The sequence below is a fragment of the Erpetoichthys calabaricus genome, chromosome 12, assembly GCF_900747795.2.
Source record: "Erpetoichthys calabaricus chromosome 12, fErpCal1.3, whole genome shotgun sequence".
Classification (NCBI taxonomy): Eukaryota; Metazoa; Chordata; class Cladistia; order Polypteriformes; family Polypteridae; genus Erpetoichthys; species Erpetoichthys calabaricus.
The window spans coordinates 15433508-15451002 of record NC_041405.2 but is presented as its reverse complement, the minus strand read 5'-3'; the positions used below and the strand labels follow the sequence as shown (position 1 = coordinate 15451002).

Here is a 17495-nt window from a genome sequence, read left to right as displayed (position 1 = left end):
GCCTTTTTATTTAATCCACAGGTTGTCTGCTGTTTTTTTGTTCGTTTATTACGATTGTTATAGTTCTGTTTGTATACCACGTTGTCAGTTCAGCACTCCGGTTGTAATATGACCAAGCCGTGCAAGCACACTCTTGAGAATGCAACGCATAGTTGTACAGGAGAAAAGCAATCTTGCCTCAAATCAATGGCAACCTTTTGTAGGTCTATGAACTTAATTTAAACTTTAGGTTTACACGGTGCTTTGTTTCCGACGTGCTGCGTTCAGTCAGTTCACGTGAGCCCCTGTCTTGTGTGATGTTGCGATGTCCACGGCTTTATTTAATGTTAGCTAAAACCCGGCACTTAAAAGTTTCTCGCTACAGCAATTTTTAATCCGTTACTAAGTCATCCAAAGTCTCGTTTATACCTCGTGTCTTCTCATTAAACTTGTATCTTGCAAATATGGTATTGCAAACGGCAGCGGTAGCATTTCTATAAACTTAATTTAAACTTACGTTTTACACTGTGCTTTGTTTCCATAGTATCGAAGTGATCACTCGTGCTGCATTCAGTCAGTTCACATGAGCCGCTCTCTTGTGCCTTCTCAATTGTGTAATGACTGTTTTCTTCAGCGCTCTTTGAGGCTCTTCCTTGTTTTCAGTTCACGTGATTACGTAGGAGGCGTGATGACGCAATACGCGACTCCACCTCCTCCATTACAGTATATGGACAAAAAAGAGGTTCCAGTTATGACCATTACGCGTAGAATTTTGAAATGAAACCTGCCTAATGTCTGTAAGTAAATTTCGAAATGAAACCTGCCTAATGTTTGTAAGTAAGCTGTAAGGAATGAGCCTGCCAAATTTCAGCCTTCCACCTACACGGGTAGTTGGAGAATTAGTGATGAGTGAGTGAGTGAGTGAGGGCTTTGCCTTTTATTATATTAGTATAGATAAAAAGTTTTGATTTTAAGTGCAGAAGTATATAAAAATTCTTCAAGCACATCTAAGGGGTACTTCAAGTAAATTATGCATGGCAAGTGGCAATATGTTGTATGTTGGCTGGACACGCATGTAATAATTTACCTGTATTCTGTACATGTACTGTAACTATACTACTATGTTATAAACAGTTCCATAAATATGATCATTTGCAAATAATTACAATCACCTCCATGACTGATTCCTGCCTGGTGCCCTTTGCTGCCAAGTGGAATCAAATTACTGGAAGTACTGAGTTTATGACAATACCATTATTAATGGATTGAATAGAGTGAAATTGTCCTTCCATGAAATATTGAGCTGATCGATACAATGATATGCTAACAAAAGGTGTCGGTATTCTAGATAGTCCCCCATGAGACTTTATGAGCCATAGTACAATAAACATATATTGAAAAATGGGTTTGGATCTGCAAAACAGTAATATTTGATTTTTTACTACTGTACATTAAAGTGAAAATACTGTGCACAAACCATTGAGTCTTCAAGGCAATTGCTATACATTATATTGCATGGAACAGTTGGTGGGGGTTCCACTTGTGTCAAACCAATGACAAATCAAAGAGTAGGGGTGGGATCCCCAAGTGGAGTTTCTTATGAGTCATTTGTATATTATGATTGAGAAAATGCCGCCCATCCTAAACAACTGGCTGCTCTAGTCGATCATCTAGTTTACCTATATTGTACAGCCAGCCCTGCCAGTACACTAAGAAAACTTTCTGGTACTTTAGGTTGAAGCGCTGCTTCCATCTCTCCACACACCTCAACTGAATTAAATGGATTTAAGAATGATGTGTGCTATGATGGTTGCTAACTAACTCTGTTTTCATTAAGAGTGTGTGTGTGTTTTCAAATATACAAACTACTTTTTTATAGCAGGATTATGTTTTTTGATTTTTTTTTGACTCTCTTTAATTTATCTGAATATATACTGTTTATACTATTTTAGGAATTTGCAACCCTGATGAGAGGTTAAAGTAAGAAAATTATTCAAGAGTGGAGAAAGACATTTAATTGGACAGCGGATTGCACCACAGTATATGAATATATCTATCAGATTTTTTTGTCATCAAATTTAAATTTTTAAAAATTACACCATCATGGACAACAGGTACTTTTTTGAAATGTACGATCACCTTCAAAAACTGGAGACAATAAGGTATTATATCAATTTTTACTGGATTAACTAGTTCATATTTTTTCTTTTAATGTTAATACATGGTAATTAATATAATGAACTTAATTAACACTGTCTGTACTTAAATACAGCTTTAAATTCCCATACATAAAATGGAACCAGAAAGAAGCCCTTAGGACAGTACACTTGGGTTAATATTCCAAAGTGGGGCCTTTGATGAGTACAAGTTCATGTTCAGAAGAATCAGAGGCATATTCCTAGGCAGCAGCAGAAGAGGATATCTTCAGTCTGTCTTTTTAAGATGAGCTTAGTTCCAATAACATTGTGACAGCCATTTAAATCCATCCATCCATTATCTAACCTGCTATATCCTAACTACAGGGTCATGGGGGTCTGCTGGAGCCAGTACCAGCCTACACAGGGCGCAAGGCAGGAAACAAACCCCGGGAAGGGCGCCAGCCCACCCCAGAGCTCGCACACACACACACACCAAGCACACACTAGGGACAATTTAGGATCGCCAATACACCTAACCTGCATGTCCTTGGACTATAGGAGGAAACGGAGCACCTGGAGCACTTGCAAACTCCACGCAGGGAGGACCCAGGAAGTGAACCCGGGTCTCCTAACTGTGAGGCAGCAGTGCTAACCACTGCGCCACCATGCCGAGCCATTTAAATTTTCATGACAATTCTTGATTTCAAAAATGTCAATAAAATTAGATTATACTTTCTGCTAAAAATGCTGCATATGGAATTCTTCTCCTAGTGAAAATCATTCTTCAGCCATTTGCTGACCACTGAAAGAGTACTCTTCCTTCTGAGTAGAAATCTACCTGTTAAACACATTAACTTTTTTTGTGACCTCATTTAGTATGTTCTGTATTAAATATAGTTTATTTGCCAATAAGTAATTATGTGTGCACTGTATAAAAGGTAAGCATTTGTGTACTACAACAGCCAAGCTCATACATCACTATGTTACATTGATAACTAGTTTTTTTTAGCTCTAGACTAAACCATATAAGTCTGATATTTGTTATTTTTTACAAAAAAAAAACCTCTTTTTTGAAGGAAAGGGCATTTTACATTTGGCACCCTCTAAATGTACAAAAAGAAACAGTACAGATGAACACAAACAAATTGTGTCCCACTGTTGAAAAATTTACTGCAGCATGCTAAAACAGTTTCTTCTAAATCATTTTAGGAATCACAGCAAAATCCTATAAATTTATATGGATGCAGAAAATGAATGAATGAATGAATGGAAAATGATAATATGTAACTATAAGGAATTTAATATCTGCTTCTCAGTATTTTTGAAAAGCAGTCTAAAAACAAGTTTATTATTAAACATAGTGTGATAGATGGCCGGCAGCTCAGCCCGGCCGGGACGTCCAAAGAATACTTTGAAACACTGCCTCCCCCAGAACGCTAGATGGTGATTTCCCTGCAGCATAGCGGTGCCCTGGATTCCCGCATGACACCATGGGATATGGAGATCTGCTTCACAGCCCTGCTTGGTACCGTGGATGTTGCCAGGAGACGATGCAGGGAGACACGGGGATTTCTGCTTCCCGTATAGCCCGAAAGTACTCCCAAGTCATGGGGACGGAAGCCCCAAATTAGTTCGGGGCTGAAGAAAAAGACAATTCTCCACTGGACCCAGAAGTGCTGACAAGTTTTCGTGGATGGGAGGACAGAAGCACTTCTGGGTCAAGGACTATATAAAGAACTTGTAGAGACCCAGCAAGAGAGCCGGAGTTGGGAGGTGGTTTGACAGAACTTGCTGGGAGGAGAGGAGGAAAGTATTGTGTTTATTTGTATTATTATTATTATTATTATTATTATTTCCTTTGTATTGTGGTAGAGGTGCTTCAAGGCACCACTATTAAAAGAGAAAGAATAAAATATCCTTCTGGTGCTTTTACCTGGTGTCTAGGACGTTTGTCTATTGGGTTTGAGGAGTGCCAGAGCCCTCTAGTGTCACAATAGTCACAGTTGCACGGTGGTGTGGTAATTAGCACTACTCTCTCATGAATCCTGTATGCTAGGTTTGATTCCCATTCCAAGTTACTGTCCTTGCACATTTCCTCATGTTTGTATGCTTTGTTTTCTTCATGTACTCTGGTCTTTCTCCCAAAGATGTCTGTAATAGACAGATAGAACTTTATTTGTCCCCATGGGAAAATTTGGGTTTTTACATAAGCTCTTAAATAAATTATCAAGTAAATAGATAGATAAATGAATATATATACACACACCAGAATAACTAAATTGGAAAAAAGATTTTAAAAGAAAGAAAACATCTGACTTGGAAGTCACAGTCATGGTGAGGTGCTACACAGGCACATCGCTGTTGGTATAAAGGAGCCCCCAGTAGTGTTTCTTCACACACTTCTATTGAATGATTCATTGACTGAACGTCCTCAGTATTAGTGTGTCACAGAGAGGATGTTCCGCATTGTTCATAATGTCACTCAGTTTGTTTTAACTCTCTCCTCCTATATGACCTTTAGGGTGTCCAGAGTGTGTCCTATAACTGTGCTTACCCTTTCAATTAGGTTGTTGATTTGGTGGTCCTTTCTTGAAATTATGTTTCCAACTTGAACACCACAGCATAGAAAATCCCACTGGCCATCAAAGAACTGTTGAAGATGTGAAGGATGTCACTTCCCACATCAAAGAAACACAGTCTCCAAAGGAAGGGAAGCCTGTTCTGCTCTTTCTTATACAGTTTCTCTGTGGTCTGAGATCAGTCCAACCTGTCATTAATATGAACTCCCATGTACTTTTAAGAGTGGATCTCCTCATAATAGTGAGCAGACATAGAGGCTCTTTGGTGCGATGAAACTCAATAAGCAGTTCCTTGGTTTTGCTGATGTTAAGTTACATACAATTCTCTTTGCACCACGAAACAAAGTTCTCCACCTGACTCCTCTCCTCTGTCTCATCTCCTTTATCGATACACCCCACAGGTGCTGAATCATCTGTGAATTTCTGCAAACATTTTAGGCTGTTTAGAAACTCTAAATTCACCCACATTTCAGAGTGCATACTGTATGTCCTGATGAATTTGTGTCCTGTCAAGTGTTGATTCCTGCCATGCACCTAACACTATTGGGATATTCTCTGACTCAGCATGAGCATAAATGGGTTTTGGTAGGTTTGAAATTGTACATAGGTTTGAATCTGTTAATATTTTACACATTAAATTTAATGTTTTGTTATTGATTTTCTCAAAACAGAAACATCAGAGAGCTGAGGACTGGTCTGATTTACCAATGTTTTTCAATCTCCTTTCTGAGCAACTTTTCAGAACATGTGAAAACACTGGAAACCTGCCTTACAGACATAGAGAAGATTGCTTCAGAGATGGACACAGTTAAGAAAAATGTTAGCATCACCAATGTGGCAGGAGGCACTGTTGGTATAGTGAGTGGTGCGCTGTGTATCACTGGCCTGGCCTTGGCACCTGTGACACTTGGAGCCTCCACAGCACTCACTATAGCAGGAGCTGCAGTTGGAGCAGCTGCAGGACTTGGAGGTGCAGCAGCAACCATCACTGAGGTTACTCTCAATAGATCAGATCAGAAAAAAATTCAGGAAATCCTAAACAAGTATAAACATACCATAGCACGTATTGAAGGATGCATTGGAAAAGAAGAATTAGTTTTCAGAGAGGTTTCTGAATTAAATGAAGAAAATTTAATAGAGAATATCCAAGAAAGGAATCAAAATATAGTTCAGAATGAAATTCCATATACCGAATTAAGAGCTGGTGTTCAAATTGCTGGAGCTGGAAGAGCTGTAGTAAACATGGTAGATGACATTGTCTCTTTGAGCAGAATGGGAGATGTAGTGGGTGATGTTGCACGTGTTGGAATGAGAGGAGCAGGGCAAGGAGCATTAAGAATAGCTGGCGGAGTTGGTAGTGGTATTTTTATGGTTGTAGACCTTTACAGCATCTGCAAAAACAGCATTGCTCTGGCAAAAGGAAAAAAGAATGAAACTGCTGAAATCATGAGGAAGATAGTAGAGGAGCTGCGGTGTGAGCTGGAGACATACAAACAACTTTATGATGTCCTGCAAAATGGGATGAAAGATACAATGAAAAATAAGGCAGCCTTAGAAAAGGATTTCATCTTAGAGCGGTAAGCATTTAGTTCTATAAGATGTTGATAGTATTTCCCAGAATTGTCAATGATTATCACTTAATACCCCTTACACCCTGGGGGTATTTTTCAGCAATCTCCACCTAGTGGAAGGTACCCCAAAATAAAGCTTTATAATAAAGCCCTATTATTCAAAAATAAAGCCAGGATAGCCTATTTTCACTAAAACCTTACAGATAAATTCTCAAATGTGATATAATCTATGCTTGTGTGAAATTTAAACATTAGAAAAAAAAAATAAAACAACAGGCACTCACAGTTATATTTTCAAATTTTTGTTTTCTGATATAATATATCTCATGTACAAGTAATTCCAGGGCATTTTTTTTTACCTCTGAAGTGTCCCCAGATATGTCAACTGTACCTTTCTAAAGTTCAATGTTGATAGCTGCACATCGGCGAACTGGAGATAGTAATAACAGTGCTGTGGCCACAGGAGGGAAAAATAAGAAAAGATCAAGGAAAGAAAGCATGAAGGTTAAATCAAACGAGAAGGAAGAGGCAGGTAGCATGGCTGAGCTGGTGCAGCAGCAAGAAGGCAAATGGTCGGGATTGATGTCCCGTGAGGAGCGTGTGGCCAGCACTCAAAAAAGCAGGGTCACTCCTTGCTGAGCATTCTGTGTGGTGGTAATGAATGGAAGAAGGGGCAGGGGCCGTAGGTCCCTGCAGACCCCGAGAATGGCATTGAGGGACATGAGTCAGCCTTTGGGCACCCCGATGGTGATTGAATGAGGTGGCTGAGGTGTAAGCCTGTGTGACGGTTGACTGCGATTGTTGGCAGACGTGTCTGTGAGCTGAGTTGATGTTAACCATTGAGAAGCAGAGACATGGTGGAGAAGGAAGCACTTCAACTTGTGCTGTTTTTTTCCAAAAGACAGCACCTGCCAGTGATTTTAATTCCGTTTTAATGATTTATTATTAATTATGTGTGTTTTTAATCTTCACTTTAGCACTTGTTTTTACTACAGATAGTTTTAATTATGTATTATGGATTAAGACTTTGCACTTCACTAATTGCACTTTGCGTGCTTAATTCTTGAAAAATAAAAGCACAGAGCACCTTTCCACAATACCTTTTGGTTATTTGTGTCTTGATTTGCCTATCCCATCCTTGTCATGTTATCTACTGTTTAGGGTTCCGAATTTGTGGGAGCTGGAGTAACTCTAGACTGTCACACACAGTTAGTTTAGATAAGTAATGGTTAACAGATTGGGACTTTTGTCTCTGCTTTTTGAAATTGTTGTTTATGATGGCACTTTCTTGGTATTCAAAATTTTGTCAATGAAAACTCTTTGGGCCCATTAACACCCAAGCATTTTTGTAACATTTTAGTGCTAGACCAGACTGCCTCTAAACTGTTTGAGAAGTTATTTCCCACTGCTTCTAATGACACTATTCAAACTTAAGCTTTTTAAGCTGTGAGTGATTTAGAAAACTTCTCTATGCAGTATTTTTCAAGCCTTTCCAGACAAACGCTTGTTCCATTGATATCAGTTGTAATGTTTATAAAATAATGATTAAAAAAACAAAATTAGCATTTTTACAACATTTTGAAAAGAATTTGTGGCCTCCTCTGGATGAGCCAGGATTGAAGCAGCACATTAAAACTAAAAAAAGTAAGAATAAAAAATAAATAAAAAATAAAATGTTAGTGTCATCTTACATGCGGGTGCTTTGGTTGTCTAGTGACAACTACTGAGGGAGAAGTCAAGTATACCGGCCATTAGTTGATAATAATTCAACAAAAGTTTTAGGTTTACATTTAGTTTTAATCAGATTAAAGTCTATTACAGATCTTTAAACATATTGAGTGGTAGCACAGAGCTGGCATTCCTTTCTTACAGCTTGAACTCTAAGAAGTTTGCATGTTCCGCCTGCACATTTCTGGATTGATTGGTATTAGTAAGCAAGTTTAACTGAATATTATTACCTGTTTAAACACTAACCACTGGAAATGTGTCAGTAATATGTCTCGATTAAGAAAATAAGTTTAGTCTTCTGTTACGTAAATATCATCCATCCCCTTTTTCTATCCCTAATCTGAACCCCATGTGAATATCGAATGCTGTGCCACCAGAATCCCACTGTGTTAAAATATGTTTTAGCAAATAACCGGATTTAAAGTAAGCATACATTTGACTTATAGGTTTCTGTTGCTAAATTGCATGCAGCACACGTTCTTCGGCTTGGCTGTGCAGTTGAGCACATCATCCATTGTATCTTGCCTCATACCTAGTGCTGCTCCAATAGTCACTGGATCCAAGAGACTCTAAACTGGATAGATTAAAGTTCTTCCTCAGTACATGTCAGATCAAGTGTATATAAATTCAACATATGTTCAACTCTTTTAAATTAATTACCGCTGTGCAAGATAATCCCTTCCTTAACAGCTGTTACTAGACAACTCATTCATACATTTGCATACGGTTGTACCAACAGTATTTTTTGGAGAAATAATGCAAAGTTGTTTTTTTTCTTCACATACCACTACTTACATGTTTATAGACTTATCGATACCTCTGTGTAATCTTGGAATTTCTCAGGATGCTGCCTGAAATCTTCAAAGTGAGTCCAGAATTGTCCTCTTGACTTGCTTTTCTGATGAACAGGATAAACACAATATGTGTCCTTACAGTACATAAGACATCTGCTCTTCTGTACTGTGATCACTAGGATTTAAAGCATAAAGTCATAGAAGACATTCTGAAAACACAACAAACACCTCACACCATGACAAAACCTCACAATGGAAATGATGTCAATCATATTTTCCCTATAAAACACTTTCAAATTATTGAAAACTGCTTGTAAAACACATGAAAATGGGTGATGAACACTTGCAAATAGCCATTAAAAAACTTGCAAAACACTAGATAAATGCTGGAAATGTATAATGCTTGAGTGTGAATGGGCCCTTTAAATTATGCTGTATGGCTGCTGCTACATAATTTTCTGGGTGACATTTATGGATGCTCTCTGGTGACCTGAGAAGAAGACTGGAAACTTTCGGTACACTGTCTCTTTCGAGAATCTTTTGGTACTGCTGGTTTGACTTTGTGTTACTCACGGAGTCTTGAATGAGGCACATTACCTGCATTGTAAAGGAACATCAATTACAGCACTACTGTATGGTCATGTGGCACAATTCCCCGAGGGTGATCCAGTTTGCAGGATCCTCATTGTTGGGGACCCGAGTGGCTGGAGCAGGCCAAGGGGATGCATACATAAGACCTGGCTGCTGCAGATACAGGGTCATTTCCAGAGGGTGGGACTGGACCACATGTCTGCTGGGGGTGTTGCCAACTGGGATCCTGAGCTGTTTCGTCGTGTGGTGGGTGCAGTGCATGCTTCCCAACCTGACTTGACCTGACATTTATAACTTAACCTATTGACAAGTACTTACTTTTCATTTGTGTCCATAATAAACAGGTTCATATATGATGATGTCCTGTCCATTAACATAGTTAACATTCTTATCAGAGGTCTTCATATATTTCATCCCATAGTGAAATCTCAAGTATAGAGCTGAAATAATGAAGTTTAGCTGCAATCCACGCATAACATAAGTTTTAGGTCTTACTGAAAAGGAGCTTATTAGTACATAATAAGGCATATTATTTCACATTTGGGGAAAATTTAACCTTTAACTTCAATTTTACATAATATTATGTTTATAGGATGCATGGAGATGGAACTGAAGGACTCAGATTTATAAGAGAAGTAATATTAATGCCTGATGATATAATGAACCATACACCTTCAGAAAATGTTAGAGCCTGGCTTTCCTCGTGTGGACACATAAAATCAACTGTTCAATTCAACAAGCAATGGGAAGAAGACTCTGTCATTAATGCTATTAAAAAAGCCTTTACACCTCTCATTGATGATATTAAGTAAGTTATATATATGTGGGTGTCTGTTTCCTTGTAATTATATTTTTAACTTGAACTTGAATTTGAACTTTATTGCCAAGATAGGATTTCTCTTGGTGTTACAGCCATACACAAAACAAGGCACATATAATCCAACAATGCAGCATACAATACATGACACCACCATAACATTACATACAGTAAACACAGACATACAAACTATATAGCAAATGAGAATTGCACTCCCACCGAGTAATAAAATAGGTAAGTCCTATATAAAATTAACATAAAATTAACATAATTTAAATTGAATGAAGGAGAATTCAAATCAGAAACAAAAAGATGAATCACATACTGTGTTTAAGCATAGTGTCTGCAGTAAGAAAAAAGCTATTTCTGTACCTTGCAGTTCTTCCCTTTAGTCACATTTCCTTGATGGTAATAACTAAAATATAAGTTTGCCCAGATGAGTGTAGTCTATGCTTATATTTCCATCTTTTTTCCTGACCCATAATGTATATAGTACGTTAATGAAGTCCAGTTGTCCAAATAACATGCTGAAGTTTATGTTTCAAGTGAGCAGATGCATTGCCACCCCAGCCTGTTATAGAGAAATTCGGGATGCTTTCAATGATGGCTCTATTGTACAAGCAGTGATTGGGACAAGTTAAATATTTGAAGTAAATGGAGGAAAAACATCTACTTGTGAGATGATTATTATTTGACTTTATCAATAATGTTGTTAGTCATTATTGTTTTTCTTTTTCTTTAGAGTGGAATTTTTGGTCAAATTCAGTAGAACGCTTGTTCCAGCTTCCAGAACTGTACACAGCCACAGCAAATTGAATGCTACAAAACTTGAAAAATTATATAAACATGGAACAGTGTACTTGCGACCAGATAGACCTTTACTGGTGGGTACAGACAAATCATGTCTATTTGTACATGAAGGAAAAGACTATCCTTTTTTTAAAAAGAGATTAAATCATAAAATTTAGTTTTAACTGGACAGTTCCAATAATGCTGTATTTTAAAAATATACATGCAAATAAATAGTGAACTTTAATCAGACATACATAACCCAAATCTAAGGTCATAAGGTAAGTAAGTAAATAAGTGTGTTTAAATTTCTGAAGTATTAAATATTGTAAGAAAAATGAAATTTACAATGTCTATGCTGGACAGCAAGAAATGTATATACATTTTAATATTTTACAGTAATATTATAAAATTATCCTTTCCTCATCTGGTTATTTTCTTTTATTAACCAGCTTTATTGTTTTCATTTTTTAGATGTTTGTATGTCTGTGAGTGTACTCGTTTATACGGTGTCATTCTGATCTATATCTCTTAGCAGGTTTTGCTTCACTTGCGCTCTCAGTACATTTTACCAAGTGAGACAAAGCAAGCTATGAAATTTACTACGAGGAACATTCAAAAAGTTTCTGCACCTTTTAAATGTATTTATTAAGAATTTCAAAAACAAATTACATCACTTTCCTACATACTCCCCTTCATTTATGATGCAATTTTCCCAGTGTTGTACCAACTTTTTAATGCCCAATTACTACTCTTCACCATTTCCAATGAAAATATAAAAGTGCAGAAACGTTTTGAACGTCCCTCGTATTTTTACACTATATGTGTAGGGGAGGAAATTTATTGGTAACACTTTAATTTTGGTAGTGTATTTATTACTCATTTACTCTAACATAACAATACTTTAAAACAAAGGCTTCTTTTCCTGATTAGTAACATTTACAAGGCATTCACAAAGTGGTTATTCATCTAGGTAATCTATAAAGTTCTATCTATCTATCTATCTATCTATCTATCTATCTATCTATCTATCTATCTATCTATCTATCTATCTATCTATCTATCTATCTATCTATCTATCTATCTATCTGACTAACAAAAAATGCTTTATTTGATAAAGGCTGTTTTAAATCAGTTTTTAGAAGACAATGAAATGTTGACGTATTAAACACACATTTGCCTAGAAAATACATGCAATGTTTAGTAAAATTTCATGTAACTAAAGAAAAATAACTAACTTTTTTAATCGAATTATTGATTTTTTAAGTTAAATACAGCAATTATTCTTTGATTCACTGAATGCAATTGTGTACATTATAAAAAAGGAGCAAGGTATTTAAAATACAGTAATCCCTCGCTATATCGCGCTTCGCCCTTCGCGGCTTCACTCCATCGCGGATTTTATATGTAAGCATATTTAAATATATATCGCGGATTTTTCGCTGCTTCGCGGGTTTTTGAGGACAATGGGTCTTTTAATTTCTGGTACATGCTTCCTCAGTTGGTTTGCCCAGTTGATTTCATACAAGGGATGCTATTGGCAGATGGCTGAGAAGCTACCCAGCTTACTTTTCTCTGTCTCTTGCGCTGACTATCTGTGATCCTGACGTAGGGGGTGTGAGCAGGGGGGCTGTTTGCACACCTAGACGATACGGACGCTCGTCTAAAAATGCTGAAAGATTATCTTCACTTTGCTACCTTCTGTGTGCAGCTTTTAAGTATGCTGCACGGTGCTTCGCATACTTAAAAGCTCAAAGGGCACGTATTGATTTTTTAATCTGTCTCTCTCTATCTCTCTCTAACTCTCTCTCTCTCTCTCTGCTCCTGACGGAGGGGGTGTGAGCTGCCGCCTTCAACAGCTTTGTGCCGCGGTGCTTCGCATACTTAAAAGCCAAACAGCCATATTGATTTATTTGCTCCTTTGAAGAGGAAGATATGTTTGCATTCTTTTAATTGTGAGACTGAACTGTCATCTCTGTCTTGTCATGGAGCACAGTTTAAACTTTTGAAAAAGAGACAAATGTTTGTTTGCAGTGTTTGAATAACGTTCCTGTCTCTCTACAACCTCCTGTGTTTCTGCGCAAATTTGTGACCCAAGCATGACAATATAAAAATAACCATATAAACATATGGTTTCTACTTCGCGGATTTTCTTATTTCGCGGGTGGCTCTGGAACGCAACCCCCGCGATGGAGGAGGGATTACTGTACTAACATAAAGCACATAGCGTTCTATAAACTATGTATTAAACTGGCTGTTGTGTTGTGCCAGAGTCTATTTCAGCAGAACTGAGGAAGGGCACCATTCACATTGATGTTAATCTAGACTCACCATTTAAGCTTACATGTATATGTATTTGGGGAATGAGAAGAAAACTAGACAACACAAAAGTCCATAGAGACACAGAGAGAACATGTAAACTTCACAGAGATAATGGGCATAATAGTTACACCCAGGACACTGGACCATTGAAACCACAATGCAAGCCAATAAATTAAAATTAAAAATATGAAAATGAAGTATCTATAAATGCCTGTTTGTAACAATATACAAGGAATGTTCAAAATATTTCCTCACTTTTTTAAATCTCTACATAGTCACATTCATGTGCAATGCAATTTTTTCAGTGTTGTACCATCTTTTTAATGCCCAATTTCTACTCCTCCTGCCTTTACCGTTTCCAAAGAAAATATAAAAATGCGGAAACTTTTTGAATGTTCCTCGTATATTGTTACTAAGAGGCATTTATAGATACTGCATTTTCATATTTTTAATTTTAATTCATTGGCTTACATTGTGGTTTCATGGATCCAGTGTCCTGGGTATAGCTATCATGCCCCATCCATCCATCCATTTTCCAACCCGCTGAATCCGAACACAGGGTCACGGGGGTCTGCTGGAGCCAATCCCAGTCAACACAGGGCGCAAGGCATGAACCAATCCCAGGCAGGGTGCCACCCACTGCAGTATCATGCCCCTTGTTCCTCATATTTACTACAAAGTAATACATAATCTTCCTCTTATAATTTGAATAATTTCATTCGTATTTGTTTTAAAGAGTTATTTTTTTGCTCATTCTTTATCCACTATTTGTAAAAAAAAAAATCCTCAGAATTGTTTAGTTTTACAAAGAGTTAAGCTTCTTAAGTTAGAATTGCTTTAAAGGAACAAAACGAACTCTATTTCTCTAAATAATATTTCATTGTGGATCTATAATGACAAAATGGTAATACTTAAATAAAAAAATGACCAGTACTAATTGTCTTCTGAAATGTTACGGGTTTATAGGGTCATTACTAAGCATAAAGCGAGAAGAAATAAGCATCATCTAATCATGTGACCATATCTTAAAATAGGGAGTCCCCCTCCCCCTACTCCATTATTTTGTATAAGATTTTTGCCTTTCACCACTCAACTATAAACATTAATATGGGTAAAAAAATCAGACAGCTTCTCATTTTGTATCTATTGCTTTCTTCACTAGTCTTAATCTTTCAATATTCATAATTAATATAAGGATGTCTGCAGATATAAAATTACCAAATGAAAACCTAAAATAATTCTCGGATGCCTTTCAATGTGAAACTAATATATCAAGTAATGTGGCTCTTCAAGTGCTTCCAATTTTGTTTTAAGTGTATATACTGTACAGTAGGTATTCGATACACTGTGAAGTAAGGGGCTCTTATGGCAGTCTTTTACACCCAGAATAAGACCAAGAAAGCCAGAATTTGCAATAATGTCACCTGATTTAATAAACTTAGACAAGATATGGATAAGGACTACAAGAACACAAAGTAAAATAAAAAACAAAATAGCCACTTTGCACCCACTCCAGAGCTGCCTACTGTATATAGGGCATTTGGTTCTCGTTATCAAGCAGATGGCTCACCTCCAAGTTAGCACCATGTCCTCCCTGTCAGAACAACAAATACACATATCTCTTTCTCCAGCCAGTTTCTTTATCACAAAGTTTCTTTCCCACTACAGACACATTAAACCCCTGAGCAGGCATTAAACCTCGCTCCCATGCTACTAGTGCTGTTCATTTTTATCTACAGACTGGCATTGCCTTACTTTTGCAACAGCAACCTCAGGCTTTAACTTCTTTTACTTTTAACTCGGAGCCTTACGTTAACCAAGAAAGGTCACATTTTCTATGCAGCTCCACAGCCGCCCCTTCTACAAGAAGGACAGCATGGTCCATGGTGTGTTGTCCCGTAAGACTTAACTTCTCTTTAAACAAAGGGTCATGCATCCCTGCAAACTGCTGGGTTGCAAGTATTCTGTCATTACATACTGTATTATTAGGGAATCATTACATACTTCATCCTAAGTCACCTCTGCCTGTCTCTTAACACCCTTTCAGGGATACAAGTACATGTATTATGCATATCAGTCCCCAGCGGCCTTCATGTACTGATACTGGGAAATTTAGAACATATCCTGTTGCTAGTGTGGCTGCATCTCTATCATGGGGTTTTCCTTAAGACCTAGCACTGAAATCTTCATTATGTTCACTTTCTTGGCAACATCTTGCCAATAGGACAATCCTTCCCTATATTATTTTAAACATGTAGTACCAAAATAGGATAGACATTAACAAGTGGCATCATTGAGAAGAATGGTTCCTTGATGTTTTTGGTGTTATAGTCATTAATAAAGTAATTTACAACTTTTTAAGTTCAGGTTAATCACATGAAGTATCATGTCCATTCACTAGTCATGTGACACTTCATTTTGAACAGAATTCAGTAACCAATGATCACTATCAAATTGTTCTTTTTTCATGACAAGGACAACATCTATTTGACTATAAATGATGAAGATGATGAATAATGAAACCTCAAATATATCATTGAGGAACTAATGACTAATGAGTAAGTATTTTGTTTTGTCTTAACCTCCTGTAATCCATTATCTTTTTGTTTGCAAATTATATTTTTTGAAAGTATTGAAACCAGGTATATTGCACTGGTTTATTCATATTGAACTTACCAATCTTTCACTTAGAAGAAAATATTTATCTCAGTCTACAGAATTAGGTCTTTTTTAAGGCAGAACAATTCAGAGAATATCCAAACTAATGTTGAGTTCAATATGTAAGTCAATAGTTTCTCGAGTTATCAAGGAAGGATCAGCGTTATGTTTGATTTGGCACTGTGCTAATCACCAAATTAATTTAAGCACCATTAAACATCTAAACTTAAACTTAATTTCAACTTTTCTGTAAAATATAAAATTTTGTTTAAGGTTATATCCATTGATTTTGTGAAGTGTAGAGTGCCCTGTTACCTCAGGGTAATCTGCAAGCTCTTCTATAAGCAGTTGGTTTTTGAGCCTCTTAATTTAATGTAATAATATACTCTCTATATATTCAAAATAAGTCAACATGACTTGAATGTGTTTTACACTTTTATACCTCTTTATTGTTGAAGATTAAAATAAAAAGTAATTTTATGTTCCATCATATTTTCTTTCAATTTAACACACTTCATCTTACCTGCCGCTGTCAAAATTACTAAAAGAAAGATAGTTTAAGGTTTGACTATTTATTTATTTAATGAATTTATTTATTTTAGACTAAGCAGTTAATACTGCTGCCACAAGTATCCCGGATGCTGGACTGAAATCTCACTCAAGCTGTCTGTGTGGACTTCGAACATTTTCTTCATGTCTTTGTGTGTTTTGCTTCCCACTTTTCAAAGACTTACATCTTTAATTTGTGTGGCATTTCTAAATTTCACACATGTGGGTATGTGTGATTGCCCCCCTGTGAATTAGATGAAATGGGCTTGAAAATAATAATAATAATAATATTATTATTATTATTATTATTATTATTATTATTATTATTAAGAAGAAGAAGAAGCTACAGCTACTTTTGGGCATTTACTTTTGCATGTTAACTTTTGCTCTCTTATCAATTTGTAGGCCTAGCTATAACACCTAGCTCTGTTTACATTTTTATGGACATTATATAGCTGTCTTTTCTTCAAGAGTTGTTTTCTTTTTGCCTTATCGTTTCACAGGAAAGATCCATTATTTATCCTGTTTTCATTTTAATAATAAATTGTCCAGCATTTCTTCATATTTCTGATGATTGAGTTTACTCCTTAAAAAATCTGTGTTTTTGAAAATAAATTTAATATATACTGCTGTGGTGGGTTGGCACCCTGCCCGGGATTGGTTCCTGCCTTGTGCCCTGTGTTGGCTGGGATTGGCTCTAGCAGACCCCCGTGACCCTGTGTTCGGATTCAGTGGGTTGGATAATGGATGGATGGATTTAATATATATACACATTTTTCTAAATACTTATCTGAATAGCCAAATCACTTGGACAGTTTAGATTATCCTAATTGTAAACTGATTAATTATTCTCTTTATTCGTGTTTCTTTTGAAGTTATTTTCATCTCCGATCATGAATTTTGTAATACAGGTCTCTGAAATTCTCTAATGCAGAAATTAAGATTATCTAGATTATTTTTGGTTCAAAATATAAATCCTT

At 36.6% G+C, this 17495-nt stretch overlaps 1 protein-coding gene and 1 long non-coding RNA gene across 2 annotated transcripts in view; both read left to right on the top strand.

Annotated features, from left to right (window-relative positions):
* Positions 1 to 6404, top strand: part of LOC114644124 (uncharacterized) — a 16231-nt gene extending 9827 nt beyond the window's left edge. Inside the window, exons 2-3 of the mRNA XM_028792363.2 lie at positions 1932 to 2141; positions 5368 to 6404. Coding sequence (XP_028648196.2) covers positions 2083 to 2141; positions 5368 to 6277 — 969 coding nt within the window. The 5' untranslated portion in view covers positions 1932 to 2082 and the 3' untranslated portion in view covers positions 6278 to 6404. The remainder of the gene's footprint in view (positions 1 to 1931; positions 2142 to 5367) is intronic.
* A 3568-nt stretch (positions 6405 to 9972) lies between these two features.
* LOC114644120 (uncharacterized) lies at positions 9973 to 16797 on the top strand. The gene is made up of 4 exons (XR_003714892.2): positions 9973 to 10188; positions 10940 to 11081; positions 15784 to 15866; positions 16569 to 16797. It is a non-coding gene; the product is annotated as an uncharacterized LOC114644120 (long non-coding RNA).
* Positions 16798 to 17495: the final 698 nt, after the last annotated feature.